The sequence below is a fragment of the Mustela lutreola genome, chromosome 5 (genome assembly GCF_030435805.1).
Source record: "Mustela lutreola isolate mMusLut2 chromosome 5, mMusLut2.pri, whole genome shotgun sequence".
Taxonomy (NCBI): Eukaryota; Metazoa; Chordata; class Mammalia; order Carnivora; family Mustelidae; genus Mustela; species Mustela lutreola.
The window spans coordinates 74,487,559-74,504,601 of NC_081294.1; the positions used below are offsets into that span (position 1 = coordinate 74,487,559).

The 17,043-nt window shown below is 50.3% G+C and overlaps 1 protein-coding gene across 1 annotated transcript in view; it reads right to left on the bottom strand.

Moving 5' to 3' along the window:
• Positions 1-243: 243 nt before the first annotated feature.
• Positions 244-17,043, bottom strand: part of TRPC7 (transient receptor potential cation channel subfamily C member 7) — a 146,504-nt gene continuing 129,704 nt past the window's right edge. Inside the window, exons 8-12 of the mRNA XM_059174643.1 lie at positions 15,908-16,103; positions 10,556-10,777; positions 9,800-9,880; positions 3,353-3,428; positions 244-1,154 (exon numbers count right to left, since the gene is read on the bottom strand). Of these exons, the coding sequence (XP_059030626.1) occupies positions 985-1,154; positions 3,353-3,428; positions 9,800-9,880; positions 10,556-10,777; positions 15,908-16,103 (745 nt within the window). The 3' untranslated portion in view covers positions 244-984. The remainder of the gene's footprint in view (positions 1,155-3,352; positions 3,429-9,799; positions 9,881-10,555; positions 10,778-15,907; positions 16,104-17,043) is intronic.

Sequence of the window (17,043 nt, forward strand, 5' to 3'; positions counted from 1 at the left end):
GAGATGCTTTGCTTCCCTCATCTTTTTCTGGACTTCCTCCCTGACCTTGGTGAGGTGGGACTCTGAAGGTGTGGGGATAGAGGAGGGCTGGAAGGTTGGGGTCCTGGCTACAGGATCTCGGGGCGGGGGGAGGTAGGGTTGGTACCTTCCCCCTCCCCCGACCCCACGCCTGCCCCATTCTCTTCCCAGAGAAGTTCTGAGCCAGTGGGCTTCCGAGGCCACCTCCAGACAGGCCAGGGGACAGCAGGAGGACAGCACACTGAGAGGCTCCCCAGGCTCTCATGAGGTAATTTTATTTCTTTGCGTTTTAGGTAAAAATAGTAAATACAAGATAATCATAATAAAGGTAAAAATACATCATTTGGATTTTGTTGTTGTTCTCTAAACAGTGCTACCTACAGTACAATTTTTGATTTAGCGTTTTTAAATTTTTTTTTTTTTTTTTTTTTTTTTATAAACAAATAGAACTATTTTGCTCTTAGGCTGTCTGTGTTCTCGTCTGGCACTTAAGAATAGATCACAGGTCACCTCCCGGTTCTGTTGGGATGAGGGTGGGTGGAAGGGAGGGAGTGAGAAGGGGTGCGTGGGGTGAGGTGGTCTGTCTTCCTGGGACACAGAGTTGGATGCTGTCCGTGTGCTGTGGGAGGGCACATGTGTGTATCCAAGAAGGCCTCTTCCTGCACTGACCACAGGGACACGTGTCCCTATGACTGGACGAAAGGTCTCACACGTGTCAGAGGGACATTTCCTCCCCTCCTCCTGTGCTGGCCTTTCTTACCCAACAGCCTAGATTCACAACAGTTCTGGGTCAAGGCAGGCCATGACGCTGCCCACGTCAGCTCGTCTGCTCAGGACGGAGCCAGTGGGTCCCCTTAGTGTCCTGGAGGAGGGGGTGCCGGGCCCCTTCCCTGCCAGGCCTGGTGGCTGGGAAACCCATCCTGGCCTGGGAATGCTGGTAGAAGTCACAGATGCCGAGGAGGGCTGCTAAATGTCTTTGCCCTTGTTCACCCTCAGGTGGTCTTTGTTTAAATTCTTTCCAAATTTCTCACTGAGCTGTTGGATCAGGTCTGCCAGCTCCCCAGTAGCTTGAGATTTCTCTTCCAGAAGCTCATAGCGCAGGCTGGAGATATCTTGCTTGATTTCCTTCAGTTCACCTGCAAGGACAGAGGAGCTTGTGGTGAGCACAGGCAGCAGAAGGGGCTCCTTCCACATATGTTTGGGGCGTGCCTCTTTCTAGCACAGTGTCAGGGCTGGGCCTGCCCACAGAGGGTAGAGGTGAGGGGACAAGGGTTGTGTTTTGACCTAAGTCCCACCTAACTCCTAGCTCTGAAGGACTCATCCATCCATTTAAAACCCTCCTCCTCCTCCTCCCATTCCTGGTCAGGCTGTTTGGGAAGGGTTTCAGACAGACAGGGAGTCGGGAGCAGGGTTGTGCCTTCCTAGCGCCTATCTCATACCATGGTAGAATGTTGGCCTCGGAGCCACTAAAGGCAGATTTTAAGACTCCGGGCAACACTGTCATTAACTGGAACAGTTCTCATGACGCTCCCTGGTGTGCTCTGGGATCGTCGTCTGCAGACGAGAAACTCCCAAGTGGGAAGGGATGGGCTGGGCACGGGGCACACAGCAGCCTGATGGGAGCAGGGGTCCACCCCGAGCACCTGTCCCACGCTGTGTCGCCCAGGCCACTGCCTCCTTCTCTAGCAAGGAGCCTCCAGGAGGGAACTTGCCCTGGTTTCTACCATGAACCACATGGGTCGAATCCACCCATGGGTCAAAACCACCACATTGGTCAAAAGCCTCGGCAGTGCCCATCTTTTCATGAGCTACAAAGAGGACTCAAAAACTTTCTTTTCCGTTATCATAGATATCGGACTTGCCCTCAAATGGGAGTCCGATGTCTGGGAGCACGTTATCCTGTCTCTTTTCTCCGTATGTGTTGTGGACAGAAAATGCAAAGATTTTAAAGCTACTAGCTGGTCAGTTTGGACAAACACATACACCCCCTGTTTCCTTTTCATGGGGTGTTTTTCTGCACCCCGGTTGCATTGTATAATGACCCCTGGCAACCCCACCATCTGTGATGAGTTACATTCCTGTTGATCACAAGGACGCACTGCTCAAGGTGGCTATCAGGCCACCTGGCGGTGTTACGTTTCAGACCCCACAACAGGGGCAACTAGACGACTGCCACTCAGCCCCCAGACAGTGTCAGCCCAGGAGTGAGTTCTGCCGCTGGTGATCTTCTGGATCAGGCTCCTCCTGGAACCTCCAGTAGGAAGCAGAGGGTCACTAACTGACCAGGCTCTTCCCGTAGGTCCCTGTGGCCTGAGCAAGGGGGACACTGAGTGCCTTCGTTCATGGAGAAGGCTGTTTCCAGGTAGCAAATATTTGTCCTGTGTGTCTCATGAAGATTAATGACCTGGTATAAGGTAATTTGCTTTTCGCTTAAGAGTAACTGCTTAAAATGGCCTGGAAAATCACCCAGGCAGTGAAAATGATGCTGTCTGCAAACCTCAGTGTGCATTAGAATGACCTGGGGCTTTTATCAAAATGCACAGCCTCCAGGTGCCACGCCGCAGATGCCGACACCTTGGGCCTGGGTGCCGTCTGGGATGGGCATTTTTAGCATGTGATTCCAAGGTGGGGAATGCTTCCAGAAACACTGCAGGCTGTCAGGTTTCTGACAGCCTAGAAGGGAGACAGGATGGTGGCAGGATCTGAAAGAGAGGTCCAGTCTGCCTCTGGCTCTCTGTATGTGTACCTGCGGAATGAGGAATTCTGGGTCGCCCTGCACCCGTGGGACACGGTGGGGGAATCAAGGCAGCCATCGCTGGGCTAGGCAGGAGTATCACCAGCCCCTGCCCCCAAAGGGATAACCAGGTCCTGATCCCTGGGGTCTGGTCTGAGTACGATCACGTCACTTGGCAACTGGGAACCAGCGGCACAAATGGAATGAAGGCTGCGCATCAGCCGGTTTTGAACAGGGAGATGATTTTGGATTATTCAGTCTAATCGTGAGTCTTTACAAGCGGAAGAGGAAGGCATGAGAGGGTCAGAGGGACACAAGGACAGAACAGGAAGGACCGTGGCAGCTGGAGAAGGGTTCTGGGCCGGGGGGCTGGTTCTGACATGAGGCAGCTGTAGGCAGCCGGGGGGGATGGTGGTGGTGGCCCCAGCCCACAGTCAGCGAGGGGACAGGAGCCCCACCCCCACAGCCACATGGCACCTCCTTCTGCCCACAACCGAACCAGCAAGGGAAGCAAGTGCCCCCAGGGCCTCAGGATAGGAACAGGGCTTGGTAACCCCGGGAGCCCACTGCCCGTCCGCATGAAAAGAACCCATAGCTCACCTTCATTGACTTCGTCACTTTCTCTGTCCACCTGGGCTTTCAGGACATATCTCTTTATGAGCCGCTTCATGATTTTCTGAAATGGGAGCACAAGGAAAGGGTCAGATAAGCCTGGCCAAGGACAGAAGCAGGCGCCCGCATGGTGTATGTATGGCCACCCCACTCCCGCGGAGTGCCCGGTCAGTGGTTAGGGGTGCCCCCATGCCCGGTGCCTCTCTTCTCAGGGTGCTTCTCCTGTGGTGGGACCTGGGCCTGTGTCTGTTTAACTACTCCCCTAGAGTGACCCTACCCTGGGGACATGAGACCAGGACACTCAAGGGGGAGAGGCCAAACCAGGGAGAGTGAGGGCTGCTTGAGGGCCCTATGCCTGACTCCACCCGGACATTTTTTTGTCACCTTAGCTGGTCATGGCCTCTCCTCGGGGCTTAGCACAGAGTCAGGACCAGGCTGGACAGGTCCACTCTACCTTGGAAAATTCCTACCAGAGGCAGAAACAGTTATGGGGGGACCTCAGGAGGTTTTGCCAGGATCCCACTTCCCTGAAAGCCTGCGCGCCTGTCGTGCTGGAGGGGAAGCGCTGGGCCTGCAGCTTCCGTGTATTATGCAGATACAGGCTCTTGAAGCAAATGAGGAGGTAGGAGTAAACACTTCAGAGACACCAAGAATAGAGCCAAGTGCGAGAAAGACGGCAGGAGGTGAACTTTGGATTTTGCCAGCTGGTCGTTGGAAGGTTCCTGGGCAGTCCCAGGATTTAGAAATACTTGCATAGTTGAGATGTCGGAATCTCACCAGGGCCGAGCAGCTGGCAAAGAGGGAGGGGTTCCCTGCTCCTTGCTGACCCCTTCCTGTTGCCTGCTCATACCTGGGGACTCAGGGGACAGAGGCAGCACTTTCTACATAGGAGGGACATGCATTCTGTCCCTGACTGTGCTGTGTGTGGTCAGGCAGGTTACTGAGTTTTCTCCGACTACGTGGGCTCAGGAAAAGCTTTTTGTAAGCCAAAGGAAGTGGCTGGCTAGATGGCAAAGAGAAGGATTGAGCCCATTCTTGTCATCAGCTGCGGGTTCTCTCAGTGCCTTTGATGGCAAAGCCCTCAGCCCGGTGTCTCCAGGCTGTGTGACTCCAGGACTCTAACCAAACTAGGCAAAGGCCATCTGCAGGGAGCCCTGTGTCACCTCTAGGCCGCTGCTGCCCAACACCCCCTCCGTCCTCGGGTACTAGTCTCCTTGGCTCTGTGCTTTGAGTCGTGATCTTATTTTGGCTGAACTGTGAGAGAGCAAGTTGTATGCTGCCCTCTGTCAGAGAGGCCTGGGTCTTGTCATGTTAGTGGTTAAACTGCGCTGCTAGATTTCTCCTGGACGTTCTCCTAGTCCCTAAGGCAGGTTACCCAAGTGGTAAGAATCGATGTCTTTCCTGGCACTCTGTAATGCTCTTTTCACTTTGAACTCCGAAACCCATACAAAACCAACTTTGTCCTGAGCCAGTTTTCAGGGAAGAAGCACAAAACCCCTAAAACCCAGACCACCAGGTATCTGGAATTCATCCTGAAGGTAACATTCAGAAGTGTTCTGCAAGTTTTCAGGCTGAAGCAAGTCAAGGAGATCTTGTTAACATTTGTTGCCATTTGAAGGAAAACCTCAAGAATTAAGGGTTGTTTAGTTTCTGGATTCATCAGTTGAAGACTCTTTAAATATATGGGGTAGAAGTATAAGCTGGAGGTTCACTGTTCTGCAATGGTGAGTTCACTGTTCCGCAATGGTGCTGAGTCAAGTTTTTCTACAGATACGGCCGTGATCACTGTCTTACCCTGTGTTGTAGCACAACATGACTCAACCCCTTATTTTAAAAGATTCCATGGTACATTTATTACTAATACACAGTGTGCCCCTCAAACTCCGTTTGTTTTGAATAGGTGAGACCCTGCTCATAAGCCCCCTTAGTGCAGAGTGGCTCTCTGGGAGGTGGGGAGAAAGGGTGGAAAAGAAACAAGAAAACACTTGTATTGAGTACTTCCTATAGACCGGGGTCCCCTTACCCTCCTTGACAAAATGACCCCACTGAATGCTTCCAGAAACCTGGTGAGCGTGGGGAGGTCGTCTCCATTCATAGATGAGGACCCTGAGGCTCGTGTTGTGAGGTGACATATCCAAGGTCACATAGCCAGGAAGTGGCAGATCTGAGATGTAACCAAAGTGGAAACCAACGCTGGGGCTTCTTCCAACCTTCAGGAAAAGGTCATACACAAGATGCTTTTGTGGGTTGGGATATAGGAACTGGTTCCCATTGGTCAGAGGGGTTCAGGCCACTCGTAGGTACCTACTTGTTCTTGAAAAAACAGTTTTCTATGCAGGCAGAAGCCTCAGCTAGATTTTGGAGGATGGATGGCTTTGTTCAGTTATTAACCCTTGGGAATATTTCAATAAAAATACTGTTTAAAAAAACTTCCTTGGGGAAGAAGGTCACAGGCTTGTCACTGTCACGAGTGCTCACGGTCCATTCTTGAAGGCTGGCATGCCTCATCTGAGCTAAGGTTTGCACATCTGTGGCTCCAAGGGGAGAGGAACAAATGTTTGTTATTAAGCCCCTCACTGTCCATCAAGATTATAGGGGCTTAATATGGAATAAGCAGAACCTCATGAGGACGGCAGATAGGCAGGGACCGGTTACCCTTCCTCCCACCTCCACTTCACTCCCAGAAGTGACAGATGTCTTAAAGGAGAGTTGTGTGACTACCTAGCATCTGCTTAGAGACTTTGTGTCCTGATGGGCACCAGGTTCCCGTCTAATGTGTATGTTTTAGACAACCTGGGGTTTGTAGTAGAAGATGCCAGTCTTGTCCCCAGAAATGTGGAAGTGGCTAGAACCTGCCCAAACGGCCCAAAGTTCTCTTTAACACAGATGCTAGAGGGGATATCTGTTTTCAGAAAAGATGGACATCAAAATCCCCCCCCCCCACCCCTCTTCACTGTCTTTAGGGTGAGAGAATGTTCCTTTGTGATCGGTTTGGGATGTCCCCTTGCTATCTTTCATATTTTCTTTCACTTCAAGATGATAATAAACTTTCCCCAAATGGATGTGTCCCCATTGGTGTCGATTCTACTGACCTTGCCCTCCTGCCCTTAGCAGGTGCTGGAGATGAGCATAGCTAGTGACATCACTCAGGCCAAAGAACTAGTACTGGAGGGGATGAGGGTGAGAGGCATAAGGGATCGGAATGGTCATGACAGTGAGGTCCAGGGAAGGAGCCTCGTGGTTCCCCTGCCCACATTCCCAGGGAGGCTGGTGGTGCTGGGGAGGCATAGAAAGCCTTTCTCTGGAAGAGAGGCCTCTCTCTGTGCAGCCAGGGGAGCTCAGGATGTTAACAAAGAGGACACAGATGGGATGTTGAAGATGGTCCACAAAACAGAACCTAGAGGGAGCCGTGTTGCCGCCTACGAACACAGAAATTGAGGGATGCTTGGAAGGGAGGGTACGAAATGGATCCCAGGACATGCCATGTGTTCAACTAGGGTTTATCAGACACCAGAAACAGAAGGAGTCACCGTTAGTGAGTTGTCTATCCTGTTTGCTTCAGTCTCTACAGAAAAGGCCACGTAGAGCATGAAAAGGAGGACTGGGTTTGGGAAGGGATTACACCCTAGATCCTGAACAGACTGTGCCTGGATTCTCTGGTGCATTTGAGGTGCAGCTTGTTTGCTTTGCCTGAAAAGGAAAAGTAGCTCTCCAAGCGGGACTGGATGAGTCTGCACGCACCCCAGCAGACAGGCACCTTGGATTCTGGAGCAGGTTACAGAGTAGCTTTGATGGGAATACTTTGACCCCTTCATCAGTATCTTGGTTTTGGTTCACCGTTGTTTCACATAAACCCAGATTGGGGGGAAAAAAAAATCAAACAAACAAAAAAAAACCCCACGACATAGCAAAAGTAAGGGGTCGGTTTTGTAAAAATAGCCATTAGACCCCTCATGGCCTAAGTTAAAGCACAGCACAGAGAGCCTCTGGTCTGAGGAAATGGCCTTCCCTTACACCAGAGAACCCCTAGATGGCAAAGCATGGACAAGCTGAAACACCCCCATGCACTGAGTGTGAGAAACCGAACAGATCTGCTGAAGAGACACAAAGGCAACGGGCTTAAAAACTCCATGCATGTGGACGACACTGAAATGCTACAGCATTTCTCAGAAAGCTGACAGTGTAAGGGACATGCGTCCAGCCATCTGTCCTCAGGGAGGTGACGGCTCCGGGTGCGGCCAGGCGCGTAAGGAAGAGGAAGTGTGCCAGGCTCCTCCTGCACATTTGGAAGTTGCTTTGGGAAGAAAGTAGTGCAACTTGGAAGGCTGCCAGTGGGCCCAAGAAAACAAGAGGCTTTGCCAGACCCTTGCCCCAGTCCTTCATTCTAGAAGCTGCTTCTATACCTTGCCCCCTCCCCTCATGTTCCACAGGCTCAGATGTTCTCAGGCAGGCTGGACAGGTTCTCCGCAAGGCTTGGGTGCCCAGGAAAGGTGATGTAGTAAGAGAGGACTATACTTGTGAGTCAGAGAGAGTTCAACCAGCTGTGGACCTTTACCGCTGAGCCCCAGTTTTCTCTCTGTTTAATGGGGTTAAAGCTACTGCCTCTCCCTCTGGCGTTGGGTGAGATCACACCTGGGCTAGTGTCTAGGCTGCACCCCGCCATCCTTCATGCCGTCTCTTATTTCACTCCTTTCTGAGCAGATGATGGCTCAGGAAGATACCCAGACTTCACCTTGCAGGGCTGAGCCAGAGTATATGGGCAGATGCAAAAAGGGCTCTCCCTTCTTCGCTCCCTCTCAATCCTTCCCCTCTAATGTGTACTGGTCCTGTTTCCTTCCTTCTTTTCTGTGACAACTGTTCGAATAAATAGCCCAGGGGCTTTTCTTGGTGGAATCCCAAAATATGGGGTGAGCAGGCTGCCCAAGGTCATCTGTAGCCCGAAGCCCACTACCACCCATCTCTGTAATCACGGTGGGAAGCTTTTGGGGATGTTGATGGCAGCAGGGACTCAGCCAGTGGTGAGGCAAGATAGAAATGGGATCACCCCGAGGCTGCTTTTGAAAACAGTCTTGTTCATAAAGGATCCATTCTAGGTAGAGGACATTCACCACATCATCAGTCTTTCTTTATCTCGGCAGTTGATTCTTCTTGAAACCCATCAGGGACTTGACCCTAACCCATGAGGGCTTTCTATCTCTTTCATGACACAGATAATCTATACTTTTCTCTGAGAAGCTGAGCGATAAAAATCTCTCCACTGACGGAAGGATTTATGCTGTAACATAACTCAAAGCAGATCAAACTGGTCAGGCCCAATTTTGCACACGATTAAATACAAGATTTGCCTGTTTCTAGTTTTTAGCCTGTGTCCTCTCATCAAACTCTAAGTACTTGGAGGGATGAACCTTTTCTTAATTGTGTGCTTAAATGCTCCTACCTGCGTAACTGGCTTCTGAAATATGGCTGGAGATACTTTGAGGGACCTACGCCTGGAAGATGCTAGGTCTCATTGCTCCGTCTGGGATGGCCATGCTCAGGACAGCTTGCAGTTCACTTCTGATAAGCCCTGATCAGCATGGACAGAACTGCTGATCATCGAGAAAGGGAAGGCAGGAAACGCATGGCCTGTACTTTTATAATCAATAACCTGAAGTTGCCATTTATCACTGGCTCATGGGCTGATTCAGACGGATACAGAGGTGTGGCACTAATTTCCAAAAGCCATGCAAAGGACCGTAAGCATAAAACGTCTTCTAAGGTTTATGTACAAGAACTGACTGTGGCAGGCTGGTATCTTAGGTCAGGGTCTCTGTGAAGACACCCATGTCCGCCTGGTCGCTTCAGACAGACACCTGGGAGTCATGCTGGGCACCCCGTCCCTGTGGAGAAGCATCACACTCCATTGCCTGTCTGTCCAGAATGTATATTGAATCTGTCTGCTTTTCTCCCTCCCCCTACTCACAACCCAGTCCACGTCTCGCTCCCTTGCACCTGGATGACTGCCCCCTGACAGGCTTCTCTCCTCCTGCTTTTGTGGATACTCTTTCCATCCCTGGGAGGCCCCACAGGGCTTCCTCCTTCTTTGAGGTCTTAGCTAAGTGTCCTGTCCTTGAAGTGGCTTCCTCTGATACCCACATTGTTTGCCCCCTGTTGTTTTCTTCTTTCTCCCTTTATCAATTTGAGGTCACGAGTTTACGTGTGTGTTCCTTGTTCCTTGTCTCCATGCCTCACGGGCCTGGACGTGCTGCTGTGACGGGAACCCGTCTCCATCCCCAGGGAGTAGCGGTGCCTAGTCTATCCTTTGCACTCAGTGCACGTTTGTGGAATGAAGGAAGGAATGGAGCTGTGGGCTGGGGGGCCCCGACACAGCCCAGTTACTAAATCCATGTCTGGAGAGCGCCCCCTTCTGCCCATGCCTGGGGAAGGGGTGGTTACCTGATACCGCGTGGGCTTGCTGAAACTGTTATTTGCTGTCAGGTTTTCAGAATTCCTCATCCCAGCCTGGTAGCGAGTCTTCTGGAAAAACAAAAACATAAACAAAACATCCAAATATATAATAAATACTACACACACACACACACACACACACATGTTCGTACAACACATATGACAGCCATCTGTGAACAGCACAGATGAGACTGTCCCTGAAAAGAGGCCCCGCATGAAGCTTATATACCCACTGCTGCTAGGCTTCTTAGAACACCATTCTTAGGACCTTAGTTCTGTAGGATGACTACAGGTTATAGAATATAGTTTGGTCAACTTTGGGAAGCCCTGAGTTATAGTTCATAGGGGCTATCTTTCTTCCAGGGGCCTCAGAGATTCTCAAATGCTACTAAACCTTGACAGTCTTCGGGAGGGGGAGATGATGGGTAAGGGAACCTTTCTTCCTGGAGATCATTCTCCAGGCACTTTCTGGGAAGAGCCATTCCTCTGTGGGGGCCCACGAAGTGGTTGCCTCCATGGGGGTGTGGCTCAGCCCCCAGTAGGGCCACCCCTGCAGGGAACTGTGGGGAGAAGGGCAGCTACCCCAGGCTGCCTCTGCTGGGGCTGCAGCTTACGCTGATGTGCCCACGGATTCTGAAAAGCGGGGTCCCCTTGCTGACCTCCCTCGCATCAGCGGCACCCTCTGAATCAAGCACATCCCCCTCCCACTGTCTTCTCTGGTCCCATGAACCCCATGCCACCTACCCTGAATTTGGAATTCAGCATGCCCATTTCAAGGTCATTTTCACAGCTTTTGGCCTTGGATTTACAGAGTTTGATGAGGCACATCTTGATTCTCATTATGAGATAATAAAACGATTTAGGACTTGGCACTAGATTGAAAGGAGCAGGAAGAGTTCTTCCTTCATCAAAGTAAGACAGCCAGAGCTTTGCTCGGGCAAATTTCCACTCCACATCTGCATCCTCCTGGGGACAAAGGGAAACAAACACACCATCAAAGGCCACAGTTGAACGGCGGAGTTCGGTGTGAGGGGCCGGGATGCAGGCCGACTTGGGAACCGGACCGGCTGAGAGGCTGTGGGATGCTATTTGCTGTTCACATTGGCCCTGGATGAGGAGTTTCTCTTGCTCAGACCATACGAAATTAGTCCTCCCTGAGATCTCTGCCTGACTCCACGGGATTCATTTCTTGGAAAAGCTCAGCCTGTTCCTCCTCCCTGACTCTCCGCTGGGTGTTTTCACAAACATTTCTCCACGTGCCGCAAGCCCGAGAACTCTGCTCACTGGAACTTAATCCCATCAGCCATCGAGAGCTCTGCCGGTTCACGAATCACCACCATGGCATCAAAGGATTCATGTTCCAGAGCAGTGCTGCCCAGTAGAAATAGCAAGTAAGCCACAAAGGTGAATCACGTAAGTAAATTAAATTTTTCTAGTAGTCACAGTATAAAAGGGAAAAAGGAACAGGTGCGGGTTTTTGTTTTTGTTTTTTCGTTTTCAGGTTTTCATTTAAATTCTAGTTAGCGAATGCATAGGGTAACCGTTTCAGGAGTAGAAGTTAGTGATTCATCAAAGTTTACATTATTTTAAAGTGTTATTTATTTACTTACTTGAAGTAATGTCTCCACCCAACGTGGGGCTCAAACTCACAGCCCTGAGATCGAGAGTCTCACAGCCCTCCTGACGGAGCCAGCCAGGTACCCCACAGAACAGGTGAAATTAATCTCAGTGATACCTATTTTTTTAATGCAGGAGATCCAAAATGTGAATCATTTCAGTGTGTCATCATTATAAAAATTCTTAATGAGATAACTCACATTTTTTCCCCCTACTGAGTCTCTGAAATCGGTGTGTATTGTATGCTTACAGCACATTCCCATGTGGACCTGACACATGTCACGTACGTAGCAGGTTCACGTGGCGAGCAGCTCCCGTGGTATATCTTATCGCTGCGTATTTCTAATTAGCAAGCGTATTTCTGATTGGTCGGAGTGCTACCACAGGGGACGTGAAGGGATTCTGCGTGTGTCGTTTGAGAGAAACAGACCTGACTGTAGTGAGCCCCAGCCAGTCCAGCCATGCTCTCTTCCCTCGTAGCAGTGCGAGATTTAAACCCCACATCCATTACTTCTGACGTGGTATCCGTGCCCCCTAAGAGATAGCAGGTGTGTGTGGCTTTTATAGGCAGGCTCTTCAGGCGTCTGTCCTAGTGGGGTGGTTTGAGAGCAGCAGAGAGGCCTGGGGCTGGGCATCAGACAGACCTGGGCTCACACGACCCCTTACTAGCTGCCTGACTTCAGCAAGGGCTTTGGGCTCGCTCACCGGGAGATGGAGACGATGCCGCCTCCCTCTCGTAGCCTTGAGATTGGCACCGAGTCTGTGCTCCAGCAGGGGGTGGGTTCCGATCCTCACAGACACTAGCATAGGTCATGTGATGAGAATGACATGAATTCACTTTGTGTCAGACATTAGAAGGCCCTCGGGAAATATTATTTTCATCTCCATAACTTAACACAGTGCCTGGAGTTCAACCTGTAGTCACTCAGCAGACATGTGTCTAGTACCTACTCTGTGGCTGGCCTGGGCTGGGGGTAGGCACAGGGTTGACTATGGACTCTTGGAGCACACGGCCTGGCCCATGGCACAAATATGGCAAACTGTTCATCGCCTCGTCTTTCACCTGGAGTCGAGCTAAGGGCTACGGGGTCCTCTGGGTGTGGAGCTCCTGACCTGGCCTGCAGGGCCGAGGAGGCTGCCTGATGGCTGGTGTTGGAGCTGAGCTCCCCGGGGTGAGTAGTTCTCTGCCAGGTCAAGTGTGGGTGGGGTGAGAGCGGAGAAGAGTGGGAGGTAATGAGTAGAAGAGGCAGTGAGAAGTGTAAACAGCTTTTCTGAGAAAGTTGGCAGGAAAGAGCAGGAGGGAAAGAGCTGGAAAGCGGGATGGAGGGAGGATTTTTTTAGTTACTTTTTTTTGTTTTTTGTTTTTAAAGATCCAGCATCTCATTTAAATGCTGACAGGAAGGGCGAAGCTAGGGGTGGAGCAGGGATGATGTGCAGTGGCAGCTCCCAAGGACGCAAGAGGACCGGGAGCACATGGGCAGGGCAGCTCAGGTGGAGGAGGCCTCTCTCCCCCAAGATGGGGCATGGCCCATGTAGAGGCAGGTGGGTCCCTGGATTTGGAGAGTAGGTGCTCTAGATCTGTTGACTGAAGAAATGAGTGTTCTCGCGGAAGATTTCACAAATGTGTACTTCATCGAAGTCCAGCGTGAGCCGGGGTACTACCTGGCACTGTCTAGTGGCCTTGTTCCGCTTCTCAGGATCCTCGCACATGCATTGTTGGTGAGATGGGAGGGAACACGTGCTCTCCCTTGAGGAGAAGCCCAGAGTGCTGAGAGGAGGTGTGGGCTGCAGTGTGCGCTCTCCATCTCGTGGCACAAGGCCATGCTGGGGTCGCTTGACCTCACAAGCCCACGTGACGTCATGGCCGTGCCTCATCCTTCCCCAAACTAGTGGGCATCTCTCCACACTAATCCATGGTTTCCATGCCACGTTCCTTTGGACCAAAGCACAATGTGCTTGTTGGAAAGGGGCCGCACCCTGGGTGAGTGGTATGGAGACCTGCATACTATCCAGGCACCATCTGGTTCCTCTTACATTTGGGGAAACTGAGACCCAGAAGGGCAGGGAGGGCTGCTTGGCCACAGCTCACCTGCATAAGTGAGTAAATATGTACACCATGCCAACATATGCTCATTTGTGGACAGAGTGCTGCATTTTCCTTTGGGGGGAAGAGGGAAAGTAGGGACAAGGCTCAGGCTTCGTGCTGACTCACCTCTCCCTCTCACCTCTTGCTGCTTTTCCTGGTGCAGTCTGCCTTCTTACAGGCCAAGAATACTACATTATTTCACCCCTCCTGCCTTGGCTCATGTTGTTTTTTGGGGGAGGTGTGTGTTATGAACCAAATGTGTCCCCTAAAATTCATATGTTGAAGCCCTAAACCCCAGCACCTTAGAATGTGACTGTGTTTGGAAATAGGGGCCTTTAAAGAGGTAAGTAACGTTAAACAACGCTGTTAGAGTGGGCCCTGGGTTGACATCAAGGATGAACTTATACCGAGCAGAAGAGATGTCAGGGACCCACCCACAGGGAGCAAAGGCCATAGGAGGATGCCACCAGAAGGCAGCCATCGGCCAGCCGAGGAGAAACACCCAGAAGAAACCAGCTCTGCCAGCACCCTGATCTGGGACGTCCAGACTCCAGAACTGTGGGGAAAACCCACTCTGGGCTGCTCTGTTTCCACAGCCCTGCAAAACAATTCTGGGAGGTCTTTAATTTCTTCTTATTGAGAAATACACTAGTGCTTGTTTCTTATAAAAGATCTAAGTACAAAGGTGTGACAGCCCCCTTCCAAAGCTCTCTCCTTTAACTCCCTTCCCCAGAGGATGCCCGGGGTCAATCCATCAATGGTGTGGTAGCTTTTCCCTGCCTTTCTCTGCTTTTTCTTTCTGTACATGCACATTCGTATTGTTATGTAAATAAGATTTTCCTAGGTGTGCTTTTCCACAACTTGCATTTTTTCCCACTTAACGATGTCATAGAGATTGCGCGATATCAGCGCAAACAAGTTTTTCCTCATTGTAGATGCAGTGTTCTCGAGTCTCCGTCAGAGTTTATTGGAACCCTCTGAAATCGATGGGCTATTTGCACGTTTTTCCTTTAATAAGCACCTATGTAAAACCACACTTCTGCCTAGGTCTATCCTAGGATTGCAATTGTTGAGTCAATTCAAAATAGGTCAGTGCATTTTATTAATCCTTAGCTTATTTATTTTATCTTATAATAAGTAAAACAATAATAAGATTTAGAAAGCATGAAAAGGCCTAAGGAGAAAGGCATTCAGCCCCTCCCTCCCCCCCCTCCCACCATTCCCTCACCCCCCTTCTCTTCCACTCTCCCCTCCCCCGCCTCTGGACAGGTAGCCCTGCTGTGTTCCTTGTGGACCGTTTCAGAGATTTCTTCCTTTTCAAAGCTTAACCAATTAAAAGTGAGCATGTATGCCCTTTTCTTCCTTTGTTACACAAGGGAGAGCACACTATGAACACTGTTCTGCAACTTGATTTTTTTTTCATTTAAACGCTAACTGGCAGGTCTCTCGCCCAGTGTATGAAGAACATCTTTGTCCTTCCTGAAGTTGAGCACTATTCTCCTGTTCAGATGCATCATAATCTGTTTCACTAGATTCCTATGAATGCTCATTTAGTTTTTTTCTTAATTTCTTGTTCTTCCAAGCAAGGCTGTTATCAACAGCTTATGGCTTATGCATTTCAGATTTTGATAAATTGTCTCCTGAACTCCCTGAGTTATTTGACAAAGTTGTATCACTCTTTGAATGGCCTTCAGGCCTCCCCTCTGGAAACTTCTCTGCTTTTGTGGCTTGTGTACCTGGTAGGACTGCTCTAGTTGGGCTGGGCCCAGGGCAGTGGAGTTTGCTCATGGATGTATCTGTTTTTCTCAAGGAACTGAGTTGTTACAGGGCAGGGACTGTCTCAGTCATCTTTGTGTCACCAGTGCCAGGCATGGACGTTGTATACAGTAGGTATTTAATAAATAACATGCAAGAGGCAAAGGGGATGTTGGTTGAAAGATACAGTCATTCTGATTGGCCATGGGCCACTGGCATGCTGTCTCGAGGAAACATATGGAAGAGGAAAGATTTAACATCCTGATTCTCTCAGCTGAGCTTGGGCCACTTGGTGTGGGGGGCCACTCTGCCATGTGGCACGTTGACGAAAAGGGCTCCTGGGGGCAGTGTGATAAGCATGCTGGTTGTGTGCTGTTCTGACTTCACTTTTTTTTTTTTTTTTTTTAAAGCAATAGAGAGAATCCTGAGTGCGCTCCCTGCCCAGTGTAGAGCCCGAAGCGGGGCTCGATCTCACCATCCTGAGATCATGACCTGAGCCAAGAGTCAGATGCTTAACCCAGCGAGCCCCACAGGCACCCCCTGGTTTCACAGGAGCTGCTAATGTCATTACCCTCATTGCTTCAAACAGCCATGTAGAAACCAAGGGAGGGAGGACAAGTTCAGTGAGCTGGCCTTACCTCAATCTCCTGATACGAGTTGTTGATCATGGCTATGAGCATGTTGAGCAGCACTACGACCATGGTGACATTGTAGACGCCATAGAGGACGTAGCCGATGTTCTCGATGAACTTGTGGTCGTACTTCAGCACCACCGAGATCACTTCAGACAAGCCAAAGATGGACCAGAATAAGGTTTTAAAACTTTCTTCAACCCTGTAAGGAGAGACAGTCCCTTCAGGCAGTTTGCATCTGCTGACGCTTTTCACAGGGAAGTCCCAGACTTTGATGGTTACCCTGCGGTGGGGCTGGGCTGGCTGGCAGTGTCTGTCTTCTGAAATAATATTCAGATTTCTAGGAAGACTTCAAAAAGCTAGCATAGAGGGGCACCTGGGTGGCTCAGTGGGTTAAGCCTCTGCCTTCAGCCAAGGTCATGATCCCAGGGTCCTGGGATTGAGTCCCACATCGGGCTCTCTGCTCAGCAGGGAGCCTGGTTCCCTTCCTCTCTCTCTGCCTGCCTTTCTGCCTGCTTGTGATCTCTGTCTGTCAAATAAATAAATAAAATCTTAAAAAAAAAAAAAAAAGCTAGCATAGAGGGAAGGCTCTTTCTTTTCCTTTCAGTCCATTTATTGGGACTCCTGGCTGTGGTGTCACTTTTATCTCATAATTAATTAAACATTTAAAATGAAACAGCAGGTCAAATGTTTGTTCTTGTACGTTATCAGCCACGCCCTTCCTAAAATAGTCTCTTGAGTATCTCAGACCACCCAGCCCCATGGGCGGTGGAGAGAGGATGGTGTCCCCGGATGGAAGCAGCATTGCTGGTCACAAGCAGGACCTCAAGCCTCATGACCATCTCCGTGCCGGCCTTGCTTATTACCTCCATTTACAGACAGAGGCATGGGTACTCAGAGCTTTATCCCCTCCAGTCACATCTGGCTGGAAAGTGGGGTGCAGACCCAGGCACGTCTAGGATCTCCAAAAGCAGCTGCTTCTAACTACTACGCTTCCCCACCCCCTGGCTCTGGGGAGTGAGGCCAGCCACACATCTCATATCCTCTCAACGAAGAGTCGAATTATGAGCAATTCGAATTATGAATTGTGTGACCTTGGTGTGTCCACCTTGTTCAAATTCAGCAGGCAGTTGTCCACACTC